General features: G+C 31.7%; 7 protein-coding genes and 1 non-coding gene across 8 annotated transcripts; 7 read left to right on the plus strand and 1 right to left on the minus strand.

The window, feature by feature from the left end:
• Nucleotides 1-183: 183 nt before the first annotated feature.
• TBLA0A07870 (uncharacterized protein) lies at nt 184-2811 on the plus strand (the record flags this gene model as incomplete). Its single annotated transcript, XM_004178047.1, has 1 exon — nt 184-2811. One exon carries the CDS (start codon nt 184-186, stop codon nt 2809-2811), a length of 2628 nt encoding a protein of 875 aa, XP_004178095.1.
• A 484-nt stretch (nt 2812-3295) lies between these two features.
• Nucleotides 3296-4534, plus strand: PUS4 (pseudouridine synthase PUS4; the record flags this gene model as incomplete). The annotated part of the gene is made up of 1 exon (XM_004178048.1): nt 3296-4534. The coding sequence occupies one exon, from the start codon at nt 3296-3298 to the stop codon at nt 4532-4534; it is 1239 nt and encodes a 412-aa protein (XP_004178096.1).
• An 850-nt stretch (nt 4535-5384) lies between these two features.
• On the plus strand, nt 5385-6470 carry TBLA0A07890 (cyclin family protein; the record flags this gene model as incomplete). Its single annotated transcript, XM_004178049.1, has 1 exon — nt 5385-6470. The coding sequence occupies one exon, from the start codon at nt 5385-5387 to the stop codon at nt 6468-6470; it is 1086 nt and encodes a 361-aa protein (XP_004178097.1).
• Nucleotides 6471-7273: 803 nt separating this feature from the next.
• CAF40 (CCR4-NOT core subunit CAF40) lies at nt 7274-8530 on the plus strand (the record flags this gene model as incomplete). The annotated part of the gene is made up of 1 exon (XM_004178050.1): nt 7274-8530. The coding sequence occupies one exon, from the start codon at nt 7274-7276 to the stop codon at nt 8528-8530; it is 1257 nt and encodes a 418-aa protein (XP_004178098.1).
• A 1211-nt stretch (nt 8531-9741) lies between these two features.
• TBLA0Atrna26G lies at nt 9742-9813 on the minus strand. Its single transcript has one exon. It is a non-coding gene; the product is annotated as a tRNA-Gly (tRNA).
• A 3419-nt stretch (nt 9814-13232) lies between these two features.
• Nucleotides 13233-15782, plus strand: ALR1 (Mg(2+) transporter ALR1; the record flags this gene model as incomplete). The annotated part of the gene is made up of 1 exon (XM_004178051.1): nt 13233-15782. One exon carries the CDS (start codon nt 13233-13235, stop codon nt 15780-15782), a length of 2550 nt encoding a protein of 849 aa, XP_004178099.1.
• Nucleotides 15783-16410: 628 nt separating this feature from the next.
• PHA2 (prephenate dehydratase PHA2) lies at nt 16411-17496 on the plus strand (the record flags this gene model as incomplete). Its single annotated transcript, XM_004178052.1, has 1 exon — nt 16411-17496. The coding sequence occupies one exon, from the start codon at nt 16411-16413 to the stop codon at nt 17494-17496; it is 1086 nt and encodes a 361-aa protein (XP_004178100.1).
• Nucleotides 17497-19142: 1646 nt separating this feature from the next.
• On the plus strand, nt 19143-20444 carry PFK27 (6-phosphofructo-2-kinase; the record flags this gene model as incomplete). The annotated part of the gene is made up of 1 exon (XM_004178053.1): nt 19143-20444. One exon carries the CDS (start codon nt 19143-19145, stop codon nt 20442-20444), a length of 1302 nt encoding a protein of 433 aa, XP_004178101.1.
• Between the last annotated feature and the right edge of the window lie 117 nt (nt 20445-20561).

A 20561-nucleotide genomic window follows, 5' to 3' on the forward strand; every position in this document is an offset into this window, starting at 1 on the left:
GTGAGATGAGTACTTTTTACGAATGAGGCTGAAGTAGGCGAAGTGTATATCTATATATCTAGAGTTGGCAATCTAGTAAATCATTTTCTGGAGACTTTAACAACACATAGTACTGTGACGTATAATTCTGTTTTATTTGATCAAGTTGATCTAAATGTGTTATAGTTATTATTAAATTAAATAATGATTCAGTTCGAGCATCGAAATGATGTGTTTCGAGAGAAGAAGAAAGGTATATCAACACCACATACTGAGACACATTGGCAAAACCATTCACAAGAATACTCACAGTCCAATGCAACTATGAATTACTCGAAAATAAATAATTGGAATAGAATTAATAATGTAAACAATATTTATAATACAGGTAAATCACATTATAATCGTACACTCAGTCATACATCTTCTTCTAATCATATACCGACTAATTATTCAGGTAATCATACAACTAACCATACAACTGACCATGCAACTAACCATACAACTAACCATACAACTAATAATGCAAATAATAATACAAATAATAATACAAATAATTATATGCAAAATAATCATACACTTAATAATCGTTCCTTTAATACATTCAAACACGGATATAATAGAACATATGACCACATCAATCTAGATAGTGTTAGCTGTTACAATTACAAATACAAATCAAATAATAGCATTCCATCTCAAACTTCCCCTTCAAGAACTTATCATAATCCCACTGAACAAATATCTTCTTACAATAAGACATTTACTAGATTGCATAATTTAGGACAAAATAATACAACACAGCATTTACAGGAAACAAAGCATAATGACTCGAGAATTTCCTCATATAACGATACTAGTATCACTTCGATCAATAATTTATACAACACTAATCATAATAATATTCATTCAAACGGTTACAAAAGGAATAACCCTGCTAATGATAAATTAGTATCTATTGAAAATTTTTATAGCAAACAAAGTATTAATAAACTGAATTCTGATAGACCACTCCCGCGGAAACGTTCAATTTCTCCAAAGAAATATAAGTTTAATTTTGAAATGGAAGATGAGAATGAAAATGTTACCACTGCCACCAAACATGATGATAATGATGATCAAAATATGGTACCTGCACAAGGAGATGATATGTCCAGTTTTTATAACTTATATGAAGATAGTGACGAAACAGAAGATGCTCAATTAAATCTTAATACTACTCATACAAATCATACTACTCATACAAATCATACTACTCATACAAATCACACAAATCATACAAATCATACACATCATACAAATCATACAAATCATACGAGTCATACAATACGTACAAGGAATTCAAGACATTCAATCCCACAAAGTATTCATGTTGCCATAGCAGATTCAAATACAAGTGCAGAAATGTTTGATAGATATGGGTTTAAGAAGCAAATAAACTCAAACATCATTTCCATAGAAACTTATGATAAATGGTTTGCAAATTATGATAAGTATCTTGTGAAACAGAAACGTCAATGGATTCAATTCTTAACAAACTCAAATAATAATATTCAAATTATAAATGATTTCCCAACTAGACTACCTGAAAGATCAGATCAGCTGAAAATATTGATTAGAAATGGTATACCTCCAGATTGGAGAGGTATGGTATGGTGGCATTATTCAGGTGGTCAAAATTTGTTACAGAAAAATGTCGGTTTATACGATTCATTAATCAAAATAGTGACTCGTTATGAAAGACACGGCTTATTATATAAAAAAGTTCCAGATTTCGATAATATTGAAAGAGATTTGAACAGAACTTTCCCAGAAAATATTCATTTCCAAAAAGAACCTTTCCAATTGAATGAACCTTTGATGATTATTAGATTAAAAAAGTTTTTAATGGCTTTTTCCATCTATAAACCAAATATTGGATATTGTCAATCAATGAATTTTCTTGCTGGACTTTTACTTTTATTTTTAGATGAAGAAAAGACTTTTTGGATGTTAATAATCATTACTACACAATTATTACCGGGAGTTTATGACACTAATTTGGAAGGAGTTAATATTGACCAAGGAACTCTATTACTTTGCTTGAATAAATATCTACCAGATGTTTGGGATTGGTTACGACTACATTCAATAAATAATAGTTTATTACCTCACTCCAATAATAATAATTCCTCGATGACAACTTCTGCGGCAGATTTAAATCATTCCATAGTTCATTTACCTCCAGTAACCTTATGTACTGCTAGTTGGTTTATGAGTTGTTTTATTGACACGGTACCAATTGAGACAACTTTACGGATTTGGGATTGTTTATTTTACGAAGGCTCCAATATTTTATTTAGGGTTTCTATTGGTTTATTAGAAATGATAAAAAATTCAGCAAATAATTTACCAAATAATAGAATAAATGATGAATATTTGATGTATTCAATTCGTCAATTCCCAAGTAAAGTAATAGATGTAAACGAATTTTTCAATAAAATAATTTTCCGTAAACGTTGTGTATTTGACGGTCTAAATCAAAATGATATTGAACGATATAGAAAATATGTTAGATATCAAAAAAATTCTTCTCAAAATAATTATAAAGCACCTCGTATTATTAACCCCACTAAGCATGTTCATTCAAATAGTATTCTTCATCATAATAAGGACCATTCAAATTATCTAAATTCCAAAGATGCTTTAGAATTTAAAGAAATCTTGGAAGAAATTGAAGGTAAAAAAGTTACACCTCAACCTCCTAGCAATAAATTTAGTTTTGGATTTAGAAATGGAATGCATCAAATGAAACAAAAATTCTCAGTTGATAAAGAAAGAGGTATTGTATAGGCAAGACATTGATCTTTATAAGGCTATACAAATAAACGTTTACAATTCCAGACTTTTTTTTTTAATATTTTTTAATCATTTAATAACTCAAATAAGTGCGTTAAAAACTACGTACACGCATCATAACTTTATTAATAGATATTCAACAATTCATCTCATATATATTTTTGCATTTTAATAATCTTTATAAATCTAACAATTTAGAATAATTTTTTTTAATTATTTATTTTTATGTTTTTGAACTGATACGTGTTTTTTTGTTTTTTTTGGTAAATCTTGTTTATAACGTTTTTCTTCATCTCGCTTACAATGTCATCAATAGACTGTATAGTCTGAAAATAAATCTTTTTTCAGTGCAATGAAAAATTAAAAAAAAGCTAAAAAAGTTGAAAAAGAAACAAAACATCACAAAAAAAACAACACATCTTCACAAATTGACAAGAATTTTATAAACTCGTATATAAATATTTCAAAATATTATACAATGAATGGTATTTTTGCCATTGAGAAGCCAAGTGGTATTACATCGAATCAATTCTTGCAAAAATTACAAAATGTCTTAGCTCATAGTCAAGTATTTTCTAAATCCATTCAGGCTGCCACCAGTGAAAGAGCTGCAGAATATGAAAGACAAACAGGTAAGAAACCAAGTAAGAGAAAATTACGTAAAGTGATGAAGGTTAAAATGGGACATGGTGGTACATTAGATCCATTGGCATCTGGTGTGTTAGTTATTGGTATTGGATCTGGGACTAAAAAGCTAAGTAATTATCTGAATGGCTGTGTAAAAGAATATGAAAGTAAGGCACTTTTCGGTATTGGCACAACCTCTGGTGACGTCGAAGGTGATATCTTGAGTGAATGCAGTACTAAACAATTAAATTGGGATGATTTGAATACTGCCAAAGAGAAATTCTTGGGGAAATTGAAGCAAACACCACCCATTTATGCAGCATTAAAGATGAATGGTAAACCTTTACATGAATATGCTAGAGCTGGTATCCCATTGCCAAGGAAAATCGAACCAAGACAAGTGGAAATCCATGAATTGGAGATCTTCAAAGATTCATTAACCAAAGATCATGGTTTTAAATTTCTACGTCCCAAAGATGAGGAAACCGTTGAAACAATTAAGAAATTAGAAATGAACGCTAATATGTTGGAAGATAAGTTATATTATTCTACAGAATATTGTGCCAAAAATGGTATAGAAAACGAAGAGGTGGAATACAGCCCTATCCCTTTAACAGAAGAAGAAAAATCATTGCTAAACGAACAAGGTGAGAATTACCAAGCACCATTATTACATATGCGAGCTAAAGTGTCAAGTGGTACTTATATCCGATCTTTAATTAGTGACATTGGTAAAAGTCAAGGTTCAGCAGCCTATATGGTTCAATTAATTCGTACTAGTCAAAGTGAATGGAGCTTAACCCGCCAAAATGTTTTCAAAATGGAAGATTTCACAGAAAGAGACGAAGAAGTGTGGAGGCCAGTTCTTGAAAAAGTCTTGGCGGCTGGTGGCGATAACACAAACATCGATGAATCATTAAAGGCTTCCCAAGAGACTTTTGACAAAATAAAAAAGACTAGTCAAAATATTGAAACTATGGATCAAGATAAATCCCAAAATGGAACTGATATTGATCCATCACATACAAAAGAAGGCCAAACTGAATCAAACCCTGCAAATAAAAGAACTGCAGAAGAGGCCAATCTTTAATTCTGTTTTATTAATCGATAGATACTCAAAGGGGAAGAATAAATTTAGCATTTCCCCATCCTGACAATAATCACGACGCAATTACCTAAACCGTATATAATTAAATAGAAGTTTATCTTACCTTTTATTTTTTTTCCCCTAATAAAATCCTATTTCGTACTTGTAATTGCCCTATTTGGAGTCATCTTATATTGGGTTTAGCTATAGCATTAAAACCTTTTTTTTTGTTAAACACGAAATGTTACCTACAACGATCCACAGCCCAAATTCGCATTTCGCGTACAGGCAAATACCCATTTTGGGTGCCTTTAGCGAACGCCAATTTATCGCTATTAATTAGGGTATTTTCCCCTTTGGGTGTTGCTCAGCCATGTATCTGAGACCCAATTGGGCAACACAGTGAACCATGACTCGAAAAAATAACGCCTAGCAAAAACACGAATGGCTAACTTGACGTGGCACAGATTTTTGCCTCTTAATAAAAAAGTTTTGCCGTTTTGGGGAAATAGATGGACACAAATATTTTTTCACAGAACTATCTAGATTTCGTGCATTTGACGGATTCGGAACGCAGACACGAAATTTCGCGACCCGGAGGGAAAAAATTGATTTTGGCGTTTCTTTTACCATATATCGAGAATTAAGTAAATACTCCATCGATGTATAATTGATGTGAATGATATATAAGGATTAGTATTGATTATAATATTACAATTGTGTTGTTGTTATTCATCAGTCTTTTCAGTTAAACATCATCATCCTCATCACTCTCATTCATATCATTTAATTGCATTGGCAACAAAACATTACTACACAACATTATTATAATCTATACAATTCCATACACAATATGCAAGAATACGTTCAAGCTTTCAATGTCTTAATGAAATCCCCAGTCACTGATGATATTATCAGATATGTCACCAACTGTACTTTGAAAGTTTTACCTCATAACAATGGTTCTCAATTACCATCCCCACCATCATCTCCAGTCGATGGTAAGGCTCCATCTATACCAAAATTACCTTCATTGATGACCTTCATCACTAGAATCGTTAGATATACAAACGTTCAAGTCTCTACTTTATTGATGACTGTTTGCTATTTGAATAAATTGAAGAAATTGTTACCTGCAGATGCTGTAGGTATCCCTTCCACCATTCATAGATTATTTTTGGCTTGTTTAATCTTAAGTGCTAAATTCCATAATGATTCATCACCTTTAAACGTCCATTGGGCTAATTACACAAATGGTTTATTTTCTGTGAAAGATGTCAATTTGATGGAAAGACAATTATTATCTTTATTAGATTGGAACTTACAATTAACTGAACACGAAATCATCTTAGATTTACAAAGTTTATTGGAACCAATTGTTCGTGATATTGTCGTTTCTAAACATTTACGTGCTCATTCCCATACTCGTTCCAATTCTCGTAATTTCACTCACTCTCGCAACAATTCAACTTCTTCCTCCTATTTATTGTCACTTTCTTCTTCTCCATTAACACGCACAAATTCTCCATATGCTCAACAATTATCTCGTTCTAATTCTCAATATGGTCAATATCCTCCATCCTTATCCCGTTCAGCTTCTCAATACTCTCAACATCAACCAGAAGTACAATTGCAACAACCACAACAACAACATTTACAGAACCAATATCAATTTAATAAGAATATTTATTCATACTCTACTTCCAACAGTGCCGAGTACGATTCTTTCAAGTCTCAAGCTATGCATAAGAGAGATTTATCGATTTCTTCTAATCTAAGTACATCTACTTTGGTTGATCAATATTCCCCATACGAAAACTTACCAATGTTTGGAGGTAAAATTTCTCCTTTATCTACTAATAAAAATACTTCTCCATTATTAATTGGCGGTTTGGATAACTGGGATTTTGATCAAGTTATGAGATCTCATGGGTTTTAATTCTAACTAAACTTCCATTTTTTTGCCTTTTCTTTTCTCACTTTTTTTTCTCGGTATTATCACATCATACATTTTTGGTTTCTATGGTTATTATATTATTATTTTTCTTTCCTTAATCATTTCACGGGTATTTTTTTTACATTTCTCATTTCACTTATTAAAGTTTTCATTTCTTTTGTTCTTTTTCATAAATTAACTAAATATTTTTCATCATAATTATATATTTGCATTACACATATTTACTACTTTTTTTTAACGTTTAAGTATCTATTTAAAAATAAAATAAAATATTTATCTTTATTTTTTCTCAAACACTACTAGAACAATCTTAATTTTCTATAACGTTTACTATTTCACAACAAAGAAATAAAAGCTACATCATTTTCTAAAGTCGAGTATTTAATTTTTTTTTTAACCGCCTTTCTATCCAACAATTTAACGAGAATGTAGTGATATTTTTTTTATTTTTCTCGGCTTTTTTTTTCCCGCTCGGACAGCAAAACTATGGTTTCCAAATACCAATCTCCAAAATATGAAAAAATATAGAATTCTAAAACCTACAATATAACAACTTGCTAATTAAATTTTGTCACAAATAGGAAGGAAAAAAGCAAGCAATCCATCAAAACTGTGTGTGTCATATATTCTAATTAATTCATAAAAGTTCATATTTGTTAATTTTATTATTATACTGGTATTTCTTTTAATATTTTTTAAAAGTTAATCTTAATCTAAGAAGTCTTTTTTAGATACCATTTTTTTTTTCCTTCAATTTCTAAGATAAACTTAGAAATCACAATACTATGTTTGCTACTCAAAATCAAGTAGCAGGAACAACATCTGGACAAGCAAGTAACAAAAGTAATTCTGTTCCAGGCTTAGGAATGCAAGGTCCGATGTCAGTTCTTCCACCTCCACCAGGTCAACTTCCTCCTGGTCAAATACCAGGCCAAATGCCAGGCCAAATGCCACCTCTGTCCAACCAAATGGGTCCACCTAATCAATTACAGGGCCAGTTACCATTACCAATTCAGCTAGCATTACAGCAGCAACAGCAACAGCAGCAGCAACAATCACAAATTGCTACTCCAGTTCCAAATAAACCAGAACTTCAAGGACTAACCAACAACCCACCGTTAATCAATAACAGTAATGCTGGAAATATTCCATTAAACAAAACAAATCCTTCTTCTCAGACTCCAGCTCCTAAATTGAAACAAGGATCTGGTTCACATGCTCTTGATGATCCAAATGTCTTCCATTGGATCTGTCAATTGACATATGGACCCAAAAAGGAGCAGGCGTTACTTGAGTTAGGTCGTCAAAGAGAACAATTTGATGATCTTGCTGTTGTATTATGGTCTTCATTTGGTGTAATGACATCTTTATTGGATGAAATCATATCTGTTTACCCATTGCTACAACCACCATTATTATCAAATGAATTATCTAATCGAGTTTGTAATGCACTTGTATTACTTCAATGTGTTGCTCAACATCCAGATACCAAACATTTATTTTTACAAGCTCATATTCCATTATTTTTATTCCCTTTCTTGAATACTACATCAAGACAAAGAGCTTTTGAATATTTGAGATTGACATCATTGGGTGTAGTTGGTGCATTAGTTAAAAATGATTCACAAGATGTTATTAAATTTCTATTAAGAACAGATATCATTCCATTATGCTTAAAAATTATGGAATCATCTTCTGAGCTATCTAAGACAGTTGCTATTTTCATATTACAAAAAATTTTATTAGATGATTTAGGTCTACAATATATTTGTGCTACTCTAGATAGATTTTATGCTGTCACAAATGTTTTAAAGAATATGATCGATCAACTTACAGTAAATACCCCTCCAGGTAGATTATTAAAGCATATCATAAGATGTTACTTACGATTAAGTGATAAATTAGAAGCTAGAAGTTTGTTGAAAGTAATATTACCAACAAAATTAAGAGATAATACATTTGCGGAAGTTTTAAATGATGACTTAACTTCCAAGAGATGCTTGGCACAATTATTATTGACATTGAATGAAGAGCCACGATGATCAATTATTCTGTCTCGTATTCTAAATGTTACCAGAACTGAATTGAAACACTATGATTAAGATTTAAAACAGCCACTGTTATTCAACTACGTTTTTTATCGTCTTCCTGTTTGGGGAACCTAGAGAGAATCATACATAAGAGTAGAGAAAAAGTAGTCATTATACTACCTTATGGTGCTTCATTAGTACATAGATTTATATAAAGTTTCAATAAAAACGCATACACACAAAATTAAAAATATTTCAACACCTTTTCATTAAAAATTAATATACTAGACATGTAACATTATTTTAAATATAGATTTATATATAGTATATAATAATAATTTAAATTTGATAAAATATATTGGGGTGAACTATTATTATTTTCTTTTTTTTTCTATGGACTGATGTAATATACTAATGTTATGTAAGTCAATCTAAAATAATAATATATTTCTAGTATTACAGGATATGTTTACTATGATTTTAAAACTAGCAAGTGTTGCATAACTAACTTTTGCCGCTAGCAAAAAGTTTCACCTCGTAGTTATATCATTCGATGAGTAGAAAAATAAGAAATGTATTAAATAGAACGAATTAAAATTTTAAAGTTAAAAAAGTTAAAAGGTTTATTATCAATAAAAAAAGAAAGCGTCAACAGGATACAATACCGAAAGAAATAATAAACTCCTTATACTATCAGGGCATTATTGTTTTTATACCACAGTTCATATTATTAAGTATCACATTTTAAAATACAGAATTATATTGTCACTATCAATTAATTAAGTTAGATTTATTTGAATTAATATAAGAACGGTAAAAGATTTATAATATCACGTGATTTGCAAATTTTGGGGTGTCACGTAGTGTGAGCTACGTTAGTCAGGTGTATAAACCAGGATCACGCGATAACGGAATAAACAGGTAGATTAACAAGTAAGTAAATCATGAACATAAATTATATTTATGAATCTAAAGCTACAAGGAATAAACTAGAGGGTTAAGGTAGAACAAAGAGGTAAGAACCAGAAAACAAAAAGGACGAAATACAAAAGATGGAAGTGTATAGTGAACAAATCGGAACGTAATAATAATAATAATATTTAACTTACATAGGCTCAGGTATATAGTTGTATAGTTTAATAAACCGTTGGTATTAAACTAGCAACTAAAAAGATATACTACTGGGAGTAGCAGAGCTTAAAATTGTTAAATGTGAAAAAAATTGAGCGGTACGAGAATCGAACCCGTGTCTCCACCTTGGAAGGGTGGAATGATAACCACTACACTAACCGCCCATGAGTAGTTGCTTTAATAATATATAGTGATCTGACTAGTATTTTGCAGAGGACTATAACCCTGATTATTCTTATAACTATAACTTACTTATCTTATTCCCTGTAATTCTATATAGATGCCTCATGGGCATCGCTTTATATACAAGCGAGTTTATGCGTCGCAACATGTTGACGCGAACGTCTCTGATTTAGTTAGAGCTTGTAAGATTCTAACCCTTGACAGAGTGTACTGACAGTATCACTATGTCACATCTGAGTTATTCTATTTAAAATTAGAAAAGCAATAAACTACAAAAAATGCTAAATTAGTTAATTTGATGCTTGTTTATAGTTCAAGACAAATAATCTTCAAAATGAAATCGTCTTACCTACATTCTGATTAATTTAAAATTGTGAACTATGAACAGAAAAATTGCCCATAAGCCCTGCCAATATAAGGGGATGATGATAAAATATTAAAGAATAGAAAAGAATCTGAAAGAAAACAGGAGAATATTTAGGACTACAAAAAATCTAAAAGTATTCCTCAATAATTAGATAAAAGACAATAAATACATACATAACAAATATGTCAAGGGTAAACAAAACTTCTATATAAATAGATGATGATTATGAGAAAAAAATGGCTTATTATTGTGTCTAATTCATACTTTTTAAAGGTAAATCAAAAAAAATAAAAAAAAAAAAATTTTAATTAATCTCACTAATATAAAATAATGTTTAATCCACCTGATATGATAACTAGCCAACAGATTGCTGGATATATTGGATTATATGTTACCTTTATTCTTACCTTTTCATTAATGAGTGATAAAAACGAGAAGAAAAAAGATGATTCAATTGTTCAAAAAACTTCCACAGCATTATCTTTATGAATTCCGTTTGATAATTCCTTCATTCAACCATCTCAAAATATTTTATCATTTTAATTTAGTTACAATTTTTTCTCAAGCATGAACTCATACATGTTACGTGTAAAACATATTTTCTGAAACATGGACCTATGTATACTACATGCCTTTTTTACTCTTAATTGGCAACAATTTAAAATCCTGCAGTTCAATATTGCAAGTACTTGATTTTTTTTTCTCTTAAATATTTTTAACGTAGAGTACATATTTCACCTCTCATATCACTTACGTAGTTACAGAGAGTGTCCGAATTTAGACAGGTTTTTTTGCCTAGTCTAGACCATTAATACACTTTGCTTTATAATAAAGTTATATATAATAAAATCTTCAAAATATGCTAAGCTTTCAAAACAATTTCATTCTAAATAAGGATATTCTCTTGAGAGCAAGTATCGATAAACTTACCATTCAGGACAAGATTAATAATATTTATAATATTAATAATACACCAAGTTTAAAGTTGAGTAGTTAGTAATCTATCTATAAAGAAATCCTGATCTTGATTTTAAAATTGAGCCAGTAAAGAATGTATAGACGATGACACTAAAAATAGTTCATAATATAAAGATGCAGCAATATTGAAATTTTCTAATAAATTAGGTCTATTAGAAAAATCAGAGAGTTTTCAAGTAGACAATATTCTATATCTTTGTTTAATTCCAAGACACAAAACTACAATTAGTAAGATACAATGTTTTTAAACCATGAGTATCATACTGACTTCATAAGAAATAATTTTATGTAAGTATCTCCTGAATGGTAAACAACCCCTCTTTCTTGGCATTTCACCTTAGACTCCGTTTTTTATTTTCCCTCCTAACATTGAATTCACTGTTAATCAACTGTAAGAGGAGTTGTGTGCTGACAATGAATGAGTGTCTAATTGGTACATGGTTGTAGAGGATGGTAAACAAGATCCTAGTCAGAATCTCATGAAGAAGCATGACGTGCACAATTATTTTTAAGAAAAAATACAAAATTACCATAAAAAGAATTAATAGGCATTCTCGTTGTTACTAATGGTATATTTAGTGGTAAGAGCCAGTATCAAATCTTCCATATCTGTCGTTCCTACTGAATTTCGAGTGACGAAAAGCGTAGTGTATACGATTCTCGAATTCCTCGGTTCAAAAGATAAACCCTGGTTAATAACAGTCAACGTGCAAGATCGATGAATAAACTCCTAAAATGTCTATCAGTGCCTCTTTCTTTCAAAATTTTATTCCCTCAGAATACCTTTCGACATTGACTTCTGCTTATTGTAAATACCTATGAGCTAGAAACATCGTATAGGTCTTGCCAAATCTGCGTGACTTATATAGATACATTCCTAGTTGTCAATTTGCCCATTTTAGTTCCTTTGATAATATATGATTTGTTTATGAAGTGTCCAAACAATAATTTGACCTTTTCTTAATAGTCTCCTCTTTTTGTTGGTTTCGCGTGAACAATTTCAGCGGGAAATTGATGATGTGATTTTTCCCAAACCGGATATTACCGAACGGCTGGATATTCTCTAATTTTTCATATTTTCTATGTGTTTTTTTTCTATTTAATTTTCTATTAGGTTTATCAATTTTTCACTTCTAATTTTTTTTTTTTTTTTTATTTTTCGGTTGTTTTTTTTTTCTAAAATTAACCTTGAGCAACGTGGAAAAAAGTTTTTTTGCGAGATGATAGTGCCCGACAATCACTCACCATTCTCTTAGATAATAGGGCTGCCAGAGTCTCACCCCACTAGACTTTTCCAGATTTTCATTGTGTTCACGGAGGAGAGTGGACGGTGCGAGGAGAGAAAGGTTGTCTAAGGTCTTCCATTTTCTAATTTCCAATTTCTATTTTCCATTTTTCATATTTAATGTTTAGTATTTCTCGAGGTTTTTGATTTATCTTGTCTTAGTTAAAGTTTCTACAAATCGTATTCTATATAACAACTTTTTATGCGAACGATATTCATATTTATTTATTCTTTTTCTTCTAGTTACCCTTAAACCTTATCATCTTAATCTTGATGATAACACGTATTCCTTTTATTCTGTTTTAAAGCTTTGAAAGAAAAAAAAAGATATATATCAAATAAAGATAAGCTGCTTTTAAGACATAAAAGATTATATATTTATTTGCAAGATAATCGGTCTCTATCATACAGTTTGCTGGTTCCAGAAATCTCTTCCTCTCGAAATATTTAGCCAGTGTGTCCATCCATAGTGTTGATTAATCTAGCTAATTTTATATTATTATCTAAGACTACACGACATGTACAGCGCCTCCACTTCTCTATCCCCAACTATCTTGCACTTTGTTAGAAACTAGACATTTGATTTTTCTATTATTATACAGATAACTGCAGTTTGACCAAAAAAAAACTAAGAAAATAATACTAATCCAGTTTGATCTTTATTTATTCTATTTAGTGCTTTTATTTGGTTTTGAACGTGGAAAAATAAATAAGACTAATTCAAAAAAAAAAAAAAAAAATTAAAAAATAAAATAAGTCATCTCTGAAAAATGACATCTTCATCAAATGAATCAGTCACTAGTGCTACTGCCTCTGGTGATTTATCCAGAACTACCTCTTTTATTGAGTCTCTTGTATCAATGAAAACAGAGGAGCATGATGAATTGTACGATCATAGACAACATACTGATTGGGCTTCACCTCAAGCCACTACTCCATTGAAACCGATCCATGTGACTGGTATTCCTGAAAATGGTCCCAATGCGAGTTTAAATAACTCCAAACCGAGCAATCAAGTACGGGCACGAAGTTCAACTAACCAATTACGTGTGGATACATCTAGTAGAAGAAGGTTATCATTGTACCCTGAGGATGAGATTAAGCGTAATCCAACCCCCGTTCAACAAAATCATCATTTGAATTCTCATTTGAAACCTGCAAAATCACCAAATAGAACTACTCATGGTCCTTCTCCAATCTATCATAATGATTCTTCTTCTCCTCATTCTCATAACTTGAAACCTCATAATTCTAATTCTTCGGAACCACAACAGTCCAAATTAAGATCGAGAGCAAATTCAATCATTTCTATTCATACTGCTAGATCGGATATTCCACAAGAACATTTGAGAAGAGTATCATCTGATAATCCACCTCCAAAGGTTAAAGGTTCAAATCCAAATCCAAATCAGCAACAACAGCAACAACGTAGGGCATCTGTTGATAGTGAAGATTCACAAGCTTCGAGAGATTCACAAGAAACGGAAGAAGATGTCTGTTTCCCAATGTCCCCACAGTTACATACTCGTATTAATGGTATTGATTTCGATGAATTGGAAGAATTTGCTGAACAATCAAATAGATTAAGAGAAGAATATTTAGTTTCTTTATCTCAAAAGGAAAACTCAAGAGTGGAAATCACATCTAATGATAGTACAACGAGTTCTTCTAGAAGCTCCTTATCATCTGCTGCTTTGAAATATACTCCAAGAAATGTAAATGCAGCAGCCCATTCGAATTCAAATAGTGATGAACTAAACGAAGAAAGTAGTGAACCTTATGACTTAGAAAAGCAATTACCTATTGAACCTGTTCCTCAAGGTATTTCATTTGGTGCTAATAAGATTGAAGATGATGATGAAATTTGTCCAATTGGTACAGGTATTAATGCTAGCAGTAATAATGTGTCAAACAAAAATTCAAGTAGTTATGGCAGTAACTCTAATAATAGTAATGAGGACATTAGTACCCCAACTGAGTTTTATAATAGTTCCAATACTTATGGCGGGTACGAATGTCCCACTAGATTTGCCTTTATTTGTTCTGAATCAGGAGAAACTGTCCATGCTACAGATATTGCCTCATTAGTTAAACCAGGTGAATCGTTTGCCAATTTGTTTAGAAATGGTAAACAAACTTGGTGGTTAGATTGTAGTTGTCCCACAGATGATGAAATGAGATGTATCGCAAAGACCTTTGGAATCCATCCTTTGACAGCGGAAGATATTAGAATGCAAGAAACTCGTGAAAAAGTGGAATTATTTAAATCATATTATTTTGTTTGTTTCCATACATTTGAAAATGATAAAGAATCTGAAGAATATTTAGAACCAATCAATGTTTATATGGTTATATTTAGAACCGGTATCTTGACATTCCATTTTGCACCAATTTCTCATTGTGCCAATGTCAGAAGAAGAGTTAGACAATTACGTGATTATGTGGATGTTAATGCTGATTGGCTTTGTTATGCTTTGATTGATGATATTACTGATAGTTTTGCACCAGTAATTCAATCTATTGAATATGAAGCAGATACTGTCGAGGACTCTGTGTTTATGACAAGGGATACTGATTTCTCAATGATGTTGCAACGTATTGGTGAAAGTAGAAGAAAAATTATGACCTTGATGAGATTATTAAGTGGTAAAGCCGATGTTATTAAGATGTTTGCCAAGAGATGTAAAGATGAAATGAATGGTATTGGACCTGCGTTAACATCTCAAATTAATATTGCTAATTTACAAGCATCATCGGTGAATTATCATTATTCTCAAACGATTCAACCAAGAGGTGATATCGCATTATACTTGGGTGATATCCAAGATCATTTGTTAACTATGTTTCAAAATTTATCATCCTATGAGAAGATTTTTTCAAGATCACACGCCAATTATTTGGCACAATTACAGGTAGAATCGTTTAATTCTAATAATAGAGTCACTGAGATTTTAAGTAAAGTCACAATCTTGGGTACGATGCTGGTGCCATTGAATGTGATTACCGGTCTATTTGGTATGAACGTCAAAGTTCCTGGATCGGATGCTAAGAATTATGGATGGTGGTTTGGTATCTTGGGTGTTTTATTATTTTTGGCAGTTATAGGTTGGTTCTTTGCAACGTTTTGGGTTAAATTAGAACCTCAAAGCACATTCAGTGCAGCTACTGAAAGTGGTGCTAAATCTATTATAACGAATTTCTTACCAAGAGGTGTTCGTCGTGGGAAACGGGACAATAATAACCGTTATGCGCAAAGGTCAGGGACGCGTTCTAACCTTTCATTTACAAGTTTACCAAGTAAGTACAGTCGTTATAACTGATGTGTTTTGAATTTCAATTGGTTGTTGTTTATTTTGTTTCAAATTACTTATTTATTTATTCATGTATAAATGACACTTATATATGTCTGGGCCCTGTCAGTTTATAAACTTTTTTTATATATTATAATCGTTAACATCATCATCATCATCATCAAGTATTACAGATTTAAATACAAAAATTCTTGGACCAAGCAGCTACATCTACGTGGATCTTTTTAATTACTAGTAGTAGGTAAATTCGAAAGCTGTCCCGTGAAAAATGCTATAGAAATCTTTCTTACAACAATCTCCACTGGCCCGAGGAAAAAATACCGGAATAAAGAGGAAGCCCGACGTCGGCAATAGCTTTGGTAAAGGATGAGTAATGGAACTAAGCAAATCAAGAAAATAAAGGCAACTATAATTCAAGTGGGATGGAGAAACTGGGATTTGATTGTTTAGTTAATTGTTATTATATATAGCGGGGTAAAGTGGTCCAAAGCTAAATAAAGATTTGCGTGACTCAACTTTATACAAAAGGTAAAATTGGTTGGCTGATTGCGAGCAACGTAAGAAAAAAAATAATAAAAAAAGGAAATAAGGATTTACACGTCAAGGCAAGATGCCTCCCTCCACTGATGTCAAAGGTATGGAGAAATTCTTCAACAACTTAGATTTGGTGACTGATCATGTCATATTCTTGGGACCCTATGGGACATATTCTCATCAAGCTGTGATGCAAGAATTTGATGAAGATGAAGAGATTAAAGATGGGCCAGAGAAGAGATATATCAAATTGGTCACAGCCAAATCTATTGTAGAATGTTTTGAAGAATTGGAAACCAATCCTGCAGTACGATATGCTGTTGTTCCGTTGGAGAATTCCACCAATGGACAAGTAGTATTCTCGTATGATATCCTAAGAGATAAAGTATTGACTACAAAGAGAGAAGAAGCCGGTAAGTTTAAGAATCAAGTGCTACCCAGATTGGACGTCATTGGTGAGCAATATGTTAATATTAGCCATTGTTTGCTATGTCCAACTGTTGGAGACGAAGGAGAAGAAACTCAAACTGATATGGATAGATTGTTTTCTCAATATAAAGTGATTCGTATTCTTTCTCATCCACAAGTTTGGGGTCAAGTGACTGAATATTTAAATAAATTGCAATTGAAATATCCTGAAATTAAATTCGAGAAATCTGATACCAATTCCACTAGTGAAGCTGTTTTTAAATCTGTGGAATATGAAAGAGAAAGAGCTAAAACAGGAGGCAATGGCGTATTGACACTTGCCATTGCCAGTGAAGCTGCATCCAAGATCTTTAATGTGACCATCTTGGAAAAATCCATCAATGATAAAGTCGGTAATACAACACGGTTTTTAATTCTTAAGAAACGAGAGGATACGTTGGTTAGAAAGACAATCCATGATAAAAGTGGTGATAAAGTGAACTTGTTGACATTTGGGATTGAAAAAAACGAACCAGGTTCTCTAGTGGATGTTCTAATGATATTAAAAAAATATCAATTGAATATGGTCTCGGTGAATTCAAGACCATACAACGACCCTTCCAATAATGATTCCAAGAAATGGGACTACTTCTTTTACATAGAATTTGTCTGTGAAAGAGACGATATCGATTGGAACGAATTTTACCAATCGATCGATAACAACTGCATCACCTGGTGTCTCTGGGGTTCATTTCCAAGAAACAAGCGTTATTACAATTGAACTTTCATTCTTATTTTATTATTATTTTATTATTTTTTTTTCGTCATTTCACATCACGTGCTGCAAATGGTCTCACCCCCCTTATTCCAGCAATTTCTTACCTTTACCCTTTATAGATACTGATGCAATTATTGCATAATCCATAAGTAATACTCCGAAGCCCCTACGTAATGATTTACAGACGCTACGATCGGCTCTGTGGCCTTATCCCTCCCCCCCCTTGAGCCAGCCGCCAACAACCAATCCTCGAGGCCTTTTTTTTTCGGTTCGGTTCGGTTCGGCTCGGAGTGGAGTTGGAATACGAGCTAGAATTCTGATAGGAATGGAGCCAACAAACCCTCAAACCCTCGGGTATTCCCGGCCCGGCCCTGTGCTGAAAATGAGGGTTGCCGTGATAACTTGCCGTCGGGGTAAGGTCATTCTCTTTGATCAGAACACAAATCCGCCGGGATCTCCGTGATTAGCCGTGAATATCCTTAGATAACCGGATTTATCCGTATCTAGCCGGAACATCCGTGAATATCCTTAGATAACCGGATTTATCCGTATCTAGCCGGAACATCCGTGAATATCCGGATCCGTTATGTACACCTTCGGGTCACCCGGACCGAGATTCCGCGAATTGCCGGAGAACAGTAGTCCGAGAAGGGCCAATTCTATTGGGGTCAAAAGGCCAAAAGAAATTTTCTTTTTTTTTTTATTACAGCGTGTTCCACGGATCATAATTTTTCACTTTTTTTTGACCCATGGGTCCATGGGTCATTTTTTTTTTTAATTTTTCACACGCGGCTGCCATGTCCGTTTCAACCGTAACAATCAGTACGTGTTACTAATTTGGCCCATCGGTGCCTGATCGTATTTGGTCAACTTAATGCTCATTACTATTTATCTAATTTTTTTCGCTTCTGCTTTTTTTTCCGTTTTCTTCCAGATTAATTAATTGTCATTTTTATTCATTTCCTCAAATACAATAGAAATTTGTCCATTTCCGTCTATGATTATCGACCGTTTTGAAGAGAATTTTTAGAATTTTTCAATTGATTCTATCTTAATTTAATCTTTTTTTGTTAAATAAAAGTAAAAAAGTTCTTTTTCTTTTTTGTCCAAATAACCAACGTTTCAGTCCAATAAATTATTAGTTAATTACTTTATCATTCATTTGACGAGATTAAAAATTTAGAGCCAAAAAATTGAAATTTGGAAAAAATTAAAAAATAGTAATAATCATAGTAATAGTAATAATAATAATTATTATTATTATCATTTTATACTAATATATTCCAATAAATAAATCTCCAATCTTTCATCCTACTCATTGCTCATTTACTGATTCACTCCTGCTTCAATATATACATCATCTTATCAAAGATACTTTTTACGTCCTCATTCTTCCATCGGTCCGTAATTCACCTGACTGATCTACTCCATCGACATTTTATAATCTGAATTCTTGAAGGTCATCTATTTTGTTACTTCATTAGCTTATATTACCACTCACCCTCTTTATCTTTGATTGACTCAAAACTCCTATTGTATCGAGCATATATATATTTGCATTGAAGTTGTGTTTTAACTTTTTTTTCCTTCTTTCCTTCATCAAATCTTATCTGAACCAAGCATATTAAGCTCACCCATATAGATCCCCAATGATGAGATCATTCTCAATAAACTCAAGTGATTCGGAATTATATTCAATGCCCAACGACTCTTTAAGCAGTTGTTCTTCCTCCGCATTCATTAAAGGTTTGCCACAAACAAATACAAGCTCTACACACTTGATGACTTCCATAGGTTTAACAACGTCCAATAATTCCTCGTCAAATAGTCCCATGACGCCGTCATCTCCGAATTTGTCGTCTACTGACTTATCTTCAAATATGAGTATCAATAATTCAACAAATACAAATCCAAGTTCCTCCATCAAGAAGAATAATTTTTATGTTAATCAACAGAGAAAAGCTAAATTTGTAGTTATTTTAATGGGATTACCGGCTACTGGTAAATCCACCATTGCTTCTCAATTGATTGAATATTTGAAATCTTCATCTTTTTATGCAAACACCTCTTTGGAGCCACCTTTTAATTGCTCATCTCCATTTGATACTTCCAAATTACGTTATGAAATATATAACGCAGGTAACGTGAGAAGAAATTTATCTCATAATACTTTATATGAATTGAAAAATAAATCTTTTGAAAATAATAATAATCATTCCAATTATTCGGATGTTTTTGATCCTAAAAATAGTTTACAAAAGGAAAATTTTGCAAGAATTACTTTACACAATCTTTTAGATGATATTGATGCTGATAAAGTGGATTTCGCCATTTTTGATGCAACAAATTCCACTACAAAGAGAAGACATTATGTTTTACGTCAATTATCTTCTTATAATTTAAATCCTTATTCTAATTTTATCATTTCTCCAATTGTTTTGGAAATTAAATGTAATCATCCTAATTTCATTAAATTTAATATCCATAATAAGTCGTTTAATAAAGATTATTTCGATAAACCTTATAATTTTTCTGTGACTGATTTTTCCAAAAGATTGAAGACTTATAGAAGTCAATATTCTCCATTTAAACAAATCGAATTTGATTCCTATATAGAGGCAACTACGAACGTAAGATCTCTATACACACCACCAGATGAATTTTTAAACGTTTATCACGGTTGTGCTTATTTTTCCATTGTCAATTTAGGAATTGAAAACTCAAGTGATTTTAATTTGAAACATTTCTATAAGGATTGTCCAAATGAACCAAAATTCATTGTTAATTTAATTTCAAGCTTTACCAAGAATTATAACCATTTGTTTGGGAAACATTATTTTAATATTGTAAATGAGTTCTTTAATACCAATATTAACATGGAAAAACAAGAAAAATTAAGTGTTTTGGATAAGATTATCAACAAGGATTATTTACATTCCATTTTAACTTAATCAGTTTGCTACAAAAAATAAAAATAAAAATAAAAATAAAAATAAAAATAAATTATATTAATAATAACCCCACTAATTATTATAGATTGATGACCCCTCTCCCCTTTTAATGACCAA

The sequence above is a fragment of the Henningerozyma blattae genome, chromosome 1, assembly GCF_000315915.1.
Source record: "Henningerozyma blattae CBS 6284 chromosome 1, complete genome".
NCBI classification, from domain to species: Eukaryota; Fungi; Ascomycota; class Saccharomycetes; order Saccharomycetales; family Saccharomycetaceae; genus Henningerozyma; species Henningerozyma blattae.